This window comes from Myotis brandtii, unplaced genomic scaffold (assembly GCF_000412655.1).
Source record: "Myotis brandtii unplaced genomic scaffold, ASM41265v1 scaffold506, whole genome shotgun sequence".
NCBI lineage: Eukaryota > Metazoa > Chordata > Mammalia > Chiroptera > Vespertilionidae > Myotis > Myotis brandtii.
The window spans coordinates 324,822-337,230 of record NW_005369287.1 but is presented as its reverse complement, the minus strand read 5'-3'; the positions used below and the strand labels follow the sequence as shown (position 1 = coordinate 337,230).

The 12,409-nt window shown below is 47.4% G+C and overlaps 1 protein-coding gene across 1 annotated transcript; it reads left to right on the top strand.

Moving 5' to 3' along the window:
* The first annotated feature begins 1,689 nt into the window (after positions 1-1,689).
* Positions 1,690-10,938, top strand: CCR1 (chemokine (C-C motif) receptor 1). The gene is made up of 2 exons (XM_005877067.2): positions 1,690-2,053; positions 8,501-10,938. Exon 2 carries the CDS (start codon positions 8,566-8,568, stop codon positions 9,631-9,633), a length of 1,068 nt encoding a protein of 355 aa, XP_005877129.1. The 5' UTR covers positions 1,690-2,053; positions 8,501-8,565; the 3' UTR covers positions 9,634-10,938.
* Positions 10,939-12,409: the final 1,471 nt, after the last annotated feature.

Genomic DNA, 12,409 nt, shown 5'->3' with positions numbered 1-12,409 from the left:
GGGTAGGTAAAGGCATAGGTGTCACTTGACCTACCACTAGACAGTTTTCCAAGTGGTTGTACCAATTCATACTTCCACCAGCAGCGTCTGAGCATTCCAGTCGATCCATGTTAACTTTGCTTCACAGAAGAGGAATGAGACACTTAGGAGCTTAATTAACATGCCCACAGTCAGTAAAAGGTAGGCCTAGGACAGTGATGGCGAACCTTTTGAGCTCGGCATGTCAGCATTTTGAAAAACCCTAACTTAACTCTGGTACTGTGTCACATATAGAAATTTTTTGATATTTGCAACCATAGTAAAACAAAGACTTATATTTTTGATATTTACTTTATATATTTAAATGCCATTTAACAAAGAAAAATCAACCAAAAAAATGAGTTTGTGTGTCACCTCTGACACGTGTGTCATAGGTTCGCCATCACTGGCCTAGGATAAATAAAGGACTGTCTGACTTCAGAGACCCGTCACTGACATGCACCCCTCCACATACACCCTGCTCTCTGCACAAAGGTGGCAAGTTCCAGGCCGATGGCCATCATTGTGTTTGTGTGTCACCTCTGACTTTTAATATTTTATTGATTTTTCACAGAGAGGAAGGGAGAGGGAATAGAGAGTTAGAAACATCGATGAGACAGAAACATCGATCAGCTGCCTCCTGCACACCCCCTACTGGGGATGTGCCCACAACCAAGGTACATGCCCTTGACCGGAATCGAACCTGGGACTCTTCAGTCCACAGGTCGACGCTTTATCCACTGAGCCAAACCGGTTAGGGCTCTGTTACCTTTTTACCTCTCTCTTTCACCATCTCTCTGTGGACAGGCTGTCAAAGAGGGGAGACCCAACCCAGCAGTCTCCTGGGATGTTCCCAGGAAGGGGACACTGGGGCACCTCATCTAAAGTCTTCATTTTTACAGATGAGGAAACTGAGCCTTGAAAAACTGAGCAGTTTCAAAGCACGTTCAGGTTTATGATTTCTGCATGGCACTTTGGGGCGGACTGTGAGAAAGGCTAACAGGGACAGAAAAGCAGATGGAAACTGAGATAGACTCAAGCACAGAGCAGGTATTGGTAGTTGTGGAGAGAATCGTGATAAGCATCACTTATCAGACATTTTCCCTTGTGCCCCTGGCATTTTTCACACAAGAAGACCTCGTGCATCCTCCTATGAGCCTCAGCATTCAATATTCTCATTTGATGGCGGGAGAACCAAGACTTAGAAAGGCTAGTGATTTGCCCATGTCTCAAGCGGAGAGCTGGGATTTGAACTTAGCCTGTGTTGGACCATTGCGAGAAACAGGAGCCCGGACTCAGAAGAGGTGGCTAAACTCTATCCTACAGACCTGTATTCACTTCAGGCTGGAGGCTCCTCTAGGTAAAATCAACTCTGTGGGGTTTTGAGGGTGGGGGTGGGGGAGGGGGCATACTGGGGAGAAGAGAGGGACAGTGAGCAGTCAGAAGTTAAGAATGTAGGGGGCGCCAAAGAGAAGCTGCTGCCTCTCTAGTAGCCAGGCCATTTTGAGGAACAAAGGACTCGGTGTTCCGGTTTAAATCCTCCCACTTACAGTCTTTATTATTATTTTTTTTTTAAAAAAAGGCTACTCACTGACCACAAGAACTCCACGCCCTGCATCTGCCTATCCCTCCATTTTCAGGCCTCAATTGCTCCACAAGTTCTGGGAACACCTCATTGCTCCTCCCTCGCCCAACTCAACTCCACCCCACTCCACCCTACCCAATCCCCTTAAAACAGAGCTCTCCAGGGAGAAGTGCAGTCAAGTGACCAAAAAAAAAAAAATCCTTTGAGTGAACTCAGCTCCAGGAACTGGCCACCGGTGGGCATTGTGGCCATTCATGGACACCCAGCTCTACAAAAAGAAGAATTTTTTCCCTTTCTTATTCTGAACACCTGAGCACCCCAGAATCCTATCTCCATCATTACATAGGAAGCTAAGGACTTCTTACTCTATCAGGACCTTGAACCTTGCAAACAGAGACTCTGAAAGCTCTAGAAACAAAGACTTCGTGGACAAAATCCCTTGACGCCAGAGTAAGTGGCACCTGTCTTTTCTGTCTTGTCAGTTTCTGTGTAGGGCAATCTGATTTGAATACATGCAGGCAGCTGGGCAGGACTGTGGTCCTGCTCACGCTGCTGGGGATCATTGCTTTATCTGTCTATCTCCTCAAAGGGGAGTGGGGGAGGGATTCTTCGAGGACCAGGCAGATGTCTGAGTAACCTGTTGATGCACTTGTAAGGCAGTGAACTGTGTAGCCATCCCGAGAGTGGGTGGATTTATAAGACTGGGTACTCATACATAAAATAGGTTTTCATTAAGCTTTCTTGAATGATAGGTTGTTGGCTACTGATTTAAAAAGTCAGCCCAGTATTAAGGGACAAGGAGCACTTTCTGTGGAAGGCTATTCAAGAGGAAATTACTTGCCAAGTTTCCCCCATGTAAATGAAAGCCATACATGTTGTATGAAGTCATTGTAGCAAGAGGGAGGTAGGAATTAGAAAAGCCCCTGCAGGTGCAAGGACGCTCTGGTACTGAACCAACTTCTTAAGAAGACTAGAACCAGGGATCCTCAAAGTCAGACGGTGGGCTGAGCTTGAAGGAGGTAGAATTTCACCCACCTGAAGGCAGGGAGTTGGCCAGATGATTTCTTGGGATGCATCTATTCTGTTTCACTAACAAAGAGGCAGCAGAATTTTGTTCTGAAGATAGAGGGGCATGGAGGCTGCTTGGAGGTATCTACTTCAACTGTTCCTCCTTATCTGGAGGGTCTCAGATTTCCAGAGTTAGAAGTTCCCAGAAGTTTGCAAAACCTGCCACCGGGCTGTGTGCCACTCGTTGACTTTTTAGTCCCCCCTCTGACTAGCAGGACAACTCTTGGCTATTGAGACTGGGGGGACGGAGGTGGGGGGAGGGGTGATGTGCTGCTAAATATTTCATAATGGGTTCTCCTGAAAAGAGCCCTGATTTCTAGTCTTGCCAATTTCCGCGTGTAAATATTCCCACTACGGTTGATTTCAAGCTACCAAATGCTGAATGTGGAGTTGGGAGGACACGCAAACAGTTGGTTCTTATGAGCCAGGATCAGCCAGCTGCACACCACCAGGCCTGGTGTCTTTACCCTCGCAGACTGCCCTTTCTCTGCTCAGAGACTCATCAATTCCCAGGTAGGAGGATAATGGCATTGAAAGGTTCCTGGCTCCAGGGCCAGAACTGACCACTGTGGAATGACCTTGGGGCAGACTTTTGCAGCTAAGACATGGCTGTAGGTTGGATGGCCACAGGGTCCTTGGTTTCTCCTCCAAGGCCCCACCCCAGCCCATCTCCCTTTGGGAGTGAAAGGTTTGGAGTGGGCCGGGGTCAAGCACCTATGACATGAAGCCATCATGTATCAAAAGAACTTTTATTTCAGGCGTCTGGGTGTAGGTGGGCTGAATCCGAAAAAAAGAGTCAGCCTTGACTGAAGGAAGGCTTTTGTCAGCTATTGCTGGCTGCAGGCAGTTTCTGTTGGCGTAAGGGTCCCGTCCTTCAGTCTCCCATTGCCAGGTATCCTCTGGTTATCTAAGCTATACGGTGCTCAAGGCTGCAAACTTCTTGCAAGATCTCTGCTAAGCACAATAAGTTTCCTCTGCCCCGTTTTATTCTCTTTAACCCTTTCAGGGAGCAGTGTGTCCTGGAGTTACTACATGGTGCCCACAAGTTGGGAAAACAGGGACTGGAGTTGGAGGTCGGGGGTATGGAGATGACTCTGTTTAAATAGCATCTGACAATGCTGGCTCAACGTGCCTTCGCCTTGGTCAAAATTCCCCCCAAAACTGGGCTCATGGGGTCAGTCTTGCACTAGTTGCTCTTTGTGCTTCCAAAGTGCTTGTTGCTTCCACTGTAAACCTACTGGGCCCCGAAATGCTGACTGTCGAGCGGATCTGCCAGCACTGGCAGTGGCAGCAGAAATCAGAAATTGTCGACACAGCTTTGTTAGTGACTGCCAGCTTGGGTTTCTCCAGAAAGAGGGCTAATTATTCAATCAAGGGGCAAGTCCAAAGGTGGAGGAGTGAGCCAGAGGAATGGATTTGGCAGTAAATAACAGCCCCCAGCTGGGGTGCCCAACACTCCCCATCTGCGTTAATTTCCAATGGTCACTGCAGAAGTATAAATTTCTAACCAAGAAGGAAGCATTCATTAAGCAGTGTAGAAGGAAGAGCACTAGAGATTCCAGATTGAAGATGGGGATTCTGATATTGTTAGGGTCACCGAAGGAGGAACGCATGAGGCCGAAGGTGGTAAAGAATTGTAAATTTATTAGGTCATCTGGAAACGAGATGGTCTGAGCCCCCAGATAACATCCCTGACTCAGGGATGGGGAGTCAGAGATTTTAAAGGACTCTAGATGGGCTTTTTCAGCGTGGAATTCTCTGGGTGGGTCCAGATCCTGGGCAAGTCCGGAGGGGAAAGTTACTGGTTTTAGCAAACAGAATGTGGTCTAAGCGAGAGGGAATGTCGGTTTCGAAATGATCTAAAGGTCATTTTCCCAGGGGAAGAGTATCAATTTGATTATTTTATCAGACCTAACATTCCAGCCTTTTTGTTTTATGGAATAGGGACAGATGTCATTTCTTCCATAGTTATTTTCCGCTAAGAGGGGACATCGAGATCAAAAGGGGATGGACTTTGATTGCAGTTGGCTGGAACACTGTATAGATGCCTTTTGGTTGGAGTGAGGGATTGCAGCAGCATGATTTCCCCCAAGAGCCTGGTTGGCGAAGGCTCAAAGGGGGTCCTAAAGGAAAGATGAAAAATAGTACAGAATACAGGGGTCAAAAACATGGATGAGGAATAGGAATGTCAACGGTCCTATGAAGGGAAGTAGCCAGGTATACCAATTTATATTTTTTAGCCAGTAGTCCCATGAAGTTGACTGACCTCTAATCTTTGTGGCCCTTTCTGTTAATTTTTGGATGGCATCCCTGACTAGGCCAGACTAATTGACATAAAAACAACATTCTTCTTCAAGAAAGAGGTGTGGTTAGGAGATGTAGTCCTCTCCAATTTTGGAGGGTGACAGCCACTAGTGAATCTATCTGATCTTGAATTTGAACCTAACTTTTGGCAATGTCATCCAGGCTTTCTTGTAGGTCCTGAGACAGGAGTTCAAAATATGATAGAGCAGTGGTTAAGCCCCCTATGCCAGTTCCAGCACCTGCTGAGATACCGTGGGTTATGAGGAGAGCGATTATCTGCACTGCCCTTTTGTGCTGGATATGATGGGTTACTGGGACAGCTAAGACTAATTATTAGGGGCTACGTCTCGTTGGGTGAGAGAGAGACTAGAGTACAGGTTCCTGTCCAGTTGATCGTCCCTGTTTTGAGTAGAACTCTGTCTCCTGTTAAGAAGGAATGTAGAAAAAAAAATCTCTAGCACATGCCAGATCATTCATTACAGTCAGTGTTTGATTAGGATGCCGGGTGGAGTTTATATGTGATACCCAAGGCTGAGGAAACCTGTTGAGTGACTAGGGAGGTAAAAGCTGGTCCTGAGGCAGCCACAGTGTCACTTGTCTGGTTTTGCTGCTTTTCTGGGCCTGGAGCAGAAATACAACTGAGGCCTAGATGTTATTTTTAGGGAGGAAAAGGTCAGGGGTCCAAACTGCCTGACTAGTGATAGGAAAGGGGAGGATAGGTTACCCTGGGGGCGAGGTTCTTGTTTTCCCAGTTTTGTCCAGAGCTTTCTGCCCTGGTGAGTTTCTGTACCTGGCCCATCGTCCTTGCTCTGGGGGGCTCTCTAACATTTCCCTCCTCAAGGATTTTTTGGCACTGAATTTTTTTCCTTCAGAGCTCTCTGTCAAAGGGACGATGAGGCGGTTGTGTTACAAAAGAAAATGAGGCGCTTGGGCCTGATCTGCTCTGTGAGTCTAAGGTGGTCAAGATTTTTAAGGAGATAGCCAAGAGAGGTCATTTTAGGGGATGCGGAGAGAGTGTTCCCCACAATAAGGAGAATTAGTGTGGCCCATGAGAGAGGAAGGGTGAGTGACAGACCATAAGTCCAAAGGTGACTATTTAGGGCAGACATCCCTACCACTATACAAATCACCAGGAGAAACGAGAGGTGACCCTCCAGATGGGGTGCCCCCAGTTTCGAAGGACCTAAGGCTGTATGGCCAAGGAATCTTCTGGCCTAGCGCTAGGACTTTCGAGAAGAGACTTTTGAGAAGCCAGTGAGAGTAAGTGGACAGAAGACTCGAGTTGAGGGAAATTGTCACTCACCTAGAGAAGATTAGCCAGTGTGGGGTGGAGGGTCAGCAATGGGAAGGAGAGGTTCCTGATCTGGTGTCCTCATTGGCTGGTTTGGGAGGAACCATATGGAAGGAGGCCTTAATTGCGTCCAATGATCATGTCACTCTAGTAGAATTTGGAAGTAAGCCCAGGACGAGCTGCCACTGCCTACCTCTCTCCGAGGAGCAAACTTGGGGTGACTGAAGCTGGGGAAATGGCTTCCATTCCCCAAGGAACCCTCCTGGCACCAAATGTTAGGGTCACTGAAGGAGGTACGCACAAGGCCGAAAGTGGTAAATAATTATAAATTTATTAGTTCATCTGGAAACCAGATGGGCTGAGCCCCCAGATGGCATCAGCACCTAGGGATGGGGAGTCAGAGATCTTAAAGGACTCTAGGTGGGCTTTTTTGGCAGGAAATTCTCTGTGCGGGTCCGGATCCTGGGCAAGTCCCGAGGGGAAAGTTACTGGTCTTAGCAAATGGAATGTGGTCTAAGTGAAAGGGAATGTCAGTTTCGAAATGATCTAACTTTTGGCAATGTCATCCAGGGAGGGGATATTGATTCGATTATTTGATCAGACCTAACAAATATAGGTGCCACCTACTTTACTGACTGGTGTTTAAGTCAAAGCAATTCAGATTGGCGGCAACATATTGAAAATTTCAAAGCACAGTTCATATTGGAGGGGCTGTTGTGTTTATCATTGTCAAGCAGAATTCACTTTCTAGATTTACTACATAGAGATGGGGAGGTGGGGGTAGGGGGACATCAGCCAGAATAGGATTGCAGCCTGGGACACTTCTGGTGGCAACAGGCCTCAGGGAAAGAAGTCCCCTAATACTTACTAAGGTCCTGGTAAGTGCCAGGAGTGGCTTTTTTCATACTTTACCTTACAGTAGCCCTTCAAGGTAACTGTTACTTTCCCACACTACAGGTGAGGAACTGAGGCTCAGAGAGGTAGATTAACTTCTTCAAGGTCACACAGCTGGTCAGTTACACCAAAGCCCATGCTCCCTTTGGGGAGGTGTCTTCAGTAAGTGGTCAGAAAGAATTGAAGAGGAGGGTTAAAAAGTCGGGTTGAGGAGTCCTGTAATAGCAAGCTATCGTTTTGTTTATGTTTGTTTTGCTTGTTTCAAGGCAACCTTGGGTAAAAATATTTAAAAGCTTATTTCAGCAGAACTGTAGCGTCCATCTGGTTGTTGTGTAACACCTCATGGCTTGAGGCTGTTCTGAGCTCTTCCTCCTCAGAAGCTCCTCTTCTCTGGCCAGGTTGCCCCACTCCCCCCAGCCTGAGCTTTCCTCTGAATCCTTACAGCTCTCACGGTAGGCCTACAGTTACTGTAGACCTGCCTGTGCCCCTTCAGGGCCGTGTAATGTGGGCCAGGCTGAGCTCACCCTGGTATCCCTGATGCCCTCTATGAAGAGACGGGGTTGGCCTCCTAGAATTTCACTATGGCAGCACTACTGGGGTTTGGGTGGGATAATTTCTGCCCTGTAGCACATCCTTGGCTCTGCCTAACAAATGACAGGAGCATCCCTAGTCTTCGTGACAACCAAAAAAGATCAAACGTCTACACATTTTCACATGCCCCCCACACCCTATGTCACTCCAGTTGAGAAACTTTTTAGCCCCCAAAGCCATGAAGACCCATTGGTTAGTTTTTGACTCTCAGCCAGGACTGTTTTCCTTCCCATGTCCTTCTGTGGACTCCAAAGTGCAAGGTCATTGCTCTGTGATTGGAGGCAGTGGTTTCAGGGATGGGCACCGGGTTGGAGCTCCAGCTCTCATTCTCACCAGATATGTGCCCTAACCACTCGGGAATTCTGTGTCATCTCTTCTAAAATGGGGAACAATAATGGTACCCCGCCAGGCTTGTTTAACACCAAGTCCAATGCCAAGTGCATAGGAAACATGAGGGAAGCATTGGTGATGAAGAATGTGGGGAGGTCTCCCTTTGTCTGGGTTCTCCATCCATCGGACTTTTCCTTCACAATGCTCATTGCCAAAGTAATTGAATTCATGACTTCTGCACTCAGTTGTTTACTATCCCTTTCCCCTCCATTAAACTATAGTTTCCACGAGGGCAGAGAGGACCTGGGTCCCCCTTGCTCAACGTTGGGTCCCAGGGCGTGGTGCACAGGAGGCACTCAGTAAAGAGTTGTCAAGTGGTTGAGGACATATAATCACTGCCTTGTCTTTGTTGTCCATAGCCTGCTGTCTTTGACAGCAAAGTCAATCCAGAAACCATCTTCCTGGACCCAGGGGAGAAGCCAGCATGGAAACGTCAACCACTCCAGAGGACTATGATGTGACCACAGAATATGACTATGGGCTATCAACCCCATGCCAAAAAGGAGCGGTGAGGGCTTTTGGGTCTCAGCTGCTGCCCCCCTTGTACTCCCTAGTATTTGTCATTGGCCTTATTGGCAACATCCTGGTGGTCCTGGTCCTCATGCAGTACAAGAGGCTCAAGAGCATGACCAGCATCTACCTCCTCAACCTGGCCTTGTCTGACCTGCTCTTCCTCTTCACGCTGCCCTTCTGGGTTGACTACAATCTGAAGGATAGCTGGAGGTTCAGCAAAGGCACATGTAAGTTGCTGTCGGGGCTTTACTTCGTAGGCCTGTACAGTGAGATCTTTTTCATGATCCTGCTGACCATCGACAGGTACCTGGCCATTGTCCATGCTGTGTTTGCCCTGCGGGCCCGGACTGTCACCTTTGGTATCATCACCAGCCTCATCACTTGGGTCCTGGCCATCCTGGCTGCCATCCCGGGCTTCTACTTTTCTAAGATCCAGAAAGAGAACAGTCATTACACCTGCAGCCTTCACTTCCCTTACCAACACCTAAAACAGTGGCAACAGTTCCAGGCTCTGAAACTGAACATCTTGGGGCTGATTCTGCCCCTGGTGATCATGATCATCTGCTACACAGAAATTATAAAGATTCTGCTCAGACGTCCCAATGAGAAGAAGTCCAGAGCCGTCCGCCTGATTTTTATCATCATGATCCTCTTCTTTCTCTTTTGGACCCCCTACAACCTGACTATGTTTATTTCTGCTTTTCAAGACGTCTTTTTGGTTGATGAGTGTGAGCAGAGCAAACAGCTGGACCTGGCCATCCAGGTGACAGAGGTGATCGCCCACACGCACTGCTGCATCAACCCCATCATCTATGTCTTTGTGGGCGAGAGGTTCCGCAAGTACCTGCGCCAGCTGTTCCACAGTCTCCTGGCAGTGCCTCTGGCCAAATGGCTCCCCTTCCTCCGCACCGAGAGTCTGGAGAAGACCAGCTCCATGTCCCCCTCCACCGCGGAGCAGGAGCTCTCTAATGGGTTCTGACTAAGGCCCCTGCAAGAGGGGCCTGGCAGGCCCGCTGGTGGAGAGGAGGCAGCTGGGCTGTCCCTGCCAGACCCGGACCATAGGCACAGCGTGGAAAGACGGACACCCCCTAGGGGTGAGGTGGTCTAGACTAAATCACCTCTGGTGCTTGAGTCTTCTCCATGAACTTCTCCCTGGAAATGAATGAGTGAACTGGAGAACATTCCAGAAGACTAGACAAAGGGTGCCAGTGCAGGGCTTGGGCCCAAACAGGGTTTCAGATTTGTGAACATTCACAGTTGTAAACAAAGCCACTGAGCATCCCCTCTCCTCTATCCCCACCACCAATGAACTTGCAGATAGTGATTTCCCACCGTTGACTTGGCTCAGAGGCTGGAACCATTCAGGAGCCAGCAGCTGCCTCCACGGCAACCCCCACCCCACTGCAGGGTTTGGGCTCCTGGAAACCCTGAGAAACAAAGAACTCGTGATGGAAGAACTTGAGATCTAATGGGAAATAGGATTGGGAAACTGATGTTGGCAGTGGAACTTCCCTTCAGGATGATTTTTGTATCCACAAATAACAAACAGTTCAGGCAGTGTGTACTTGTGGAAACAGCCATAGAAGGGAGGGAGTCATTATTCCCATGACCATTCCTTTCTTTCTGAATATTTCTGGAATCTCCCTTCCCTGTCAGTCGGGTGCTGGAGCAGGAGATTCTGATGGCTTTATGGCAGAAATTACTAACAGGCCAAAGGAGACCGGCTTGCTTTTCTTCCTCTGGATCTCTGGCTCCCACCTTGCGCCAATCATCAGAAAAACGACCAGTGTGTGAGCTGATGGTGTTGAGGCTGGAAGACAGGAGACTGTCTACAGGCAGCATGGGGTGGGGACTCTGTCTTGATGCAGGAGGTTGAGAAGGCCCTAAACTCAAACTTATTTATCCTAAATGTCTCTAACACTTCACCGCTCACCAAGCACCTCCCATTTATCATGGCTCTGTTCCCTTGTTTCTAAGATTTGTATTTCCTTAAAAATCATTTTCCAATAACAAAAATTGTTTCTAGAAATGCTTTAAAACGCAAAGGGGGGAAAAACTCGGACATCAAAATCACCCACAAACCCCACTGCCTACAGGCAACCGCTGCACGTTTTTTTGTATACTTTCTTTTCCTTTGTATACTTTCTTTTCCTTTGTTTTTTCTCTGGTGCATGTTTATGATTATAACAAAGATGGACTTTGGTACTCACCCTTCTGCTTGTTGTTTTTAAGTAGTAGTATGTGCGATTGCTCTTCCAAGTCAATAAATTATCTCAAAGCTTTGTTTTGGTGCCTGCACTGAATTCTACGGAACAGATACACTTGAACTTGCCCGTTTTCCCCATTTTTGCTTGCGCAAATCAATTCAATCCCACGTGGCAACTGAGGACCTGCTCCAGTCAAAGCAAACCCTGGGAGACACAGGTACAGGATGGAGGTCTGTTCTCGAAGAACCCTCTGCTCAGTGAGGTGGACAGACACAGGGACACCAACAGAGCCCAGGTGGGATGGGTGGGGCAGCCATGGAGCCTATGGTGCCAGGACAGCCAAGGGGAGGAAGGCATGCACCAGTCAGAAAGCACCCTAAGGGACTGGGCACCCCACCTACAACACAGTGACACCACTGGGCTGGCCTCTCTCTTTTTAGACATGCTCTTACAAAGCCACCCTCCCATTCAGGTGGGGACCTACTATGTGTTTTTTTAAATGTTTTTATTGATTTCAGAGAGAGGAAGGGAAAGGGAGCGAGGGATAGAAACATCAATGATGAGAGAGAATCATTGATCGGCTGCCTCCTGCATGCCCCACACTGGGGATCGAGCCAGCAGCCTGGGCACTGACTGGGAATTGAACCGTGAGCTCCTGGTTCAAGTGATTGATGCTCAATCACTGAGCAACACTGGCTGAGCGGGGACCTGCTATGTTTGCAGGTTGTCTTTGTGCAAAGAAACTGGTACCACGAAGGTTTAGCAAACTTTTGTCTGGGGAGAAGGAGGTCACACTGCCCTAGGCTTTTCTTGACCCAGCAATCCCACTTCCGGATATATATCCAAAGGATCACGATCCCAAACAGAAATCTGTGTCCCCTTGTTTATTACCGAATTATCCACAATAGCCAAGGGATGGAAATAACCTGTTAGCAGATGAATGGGGAAAATGGAATGACCCAAAGCTGAAGTCCCATTCTGAGGTTTTTAATGTGTATCATTTTATTTTATTTTTTCTGTGTTGTTTTTTTTTGTGGTAAGATACACATAAAATATACCATCTTAACCATTTTTAAATGCACAGTTAAGTGGTAGTATAAATACATTTATAATGTACAACCATCACCACCATCCAGCTCCAGAATTCTTTTCATCTTGGAAAACTGAAAGTCCATACCCATTAAAAAATAACTTCTCACTTCCCACCCGACCCCCAGGCCCTCATGGAATCATGGGATCATGCAGTATTTGTCTTTCTCTGAATGGCTATTTCACTGACCGTAATGTCCTCAAGTTCCATCCATGTTGTAGCCTACATCAGAATCGCCTTTCTTTTTACGGCTGAATAATATTCCATGGTACGTATATACTACATTATGCTTATCAACGTATTCACTGATGGATACTTGACTTGCTTTCATGTTTTAGCTATTGTGAATAATGTTGCTATAAATATGAAGGTACAAATATCTCTTTGAGAACCAGTTCTTGGACATCCCAGGAACTACGAGTTTGAGGTAGTTTACAGTTTCAATATTAGACTGTAGT

Bases quoted from the DNA above. Each gene is read 5' to 3' on its own strand.
- CCR1 (XM_005877067.2), top strand. From the start codon at position 8,566: ATGGAAACGTCAACCACTCCAGAGGACTATGATGTGACCACAGAATAT.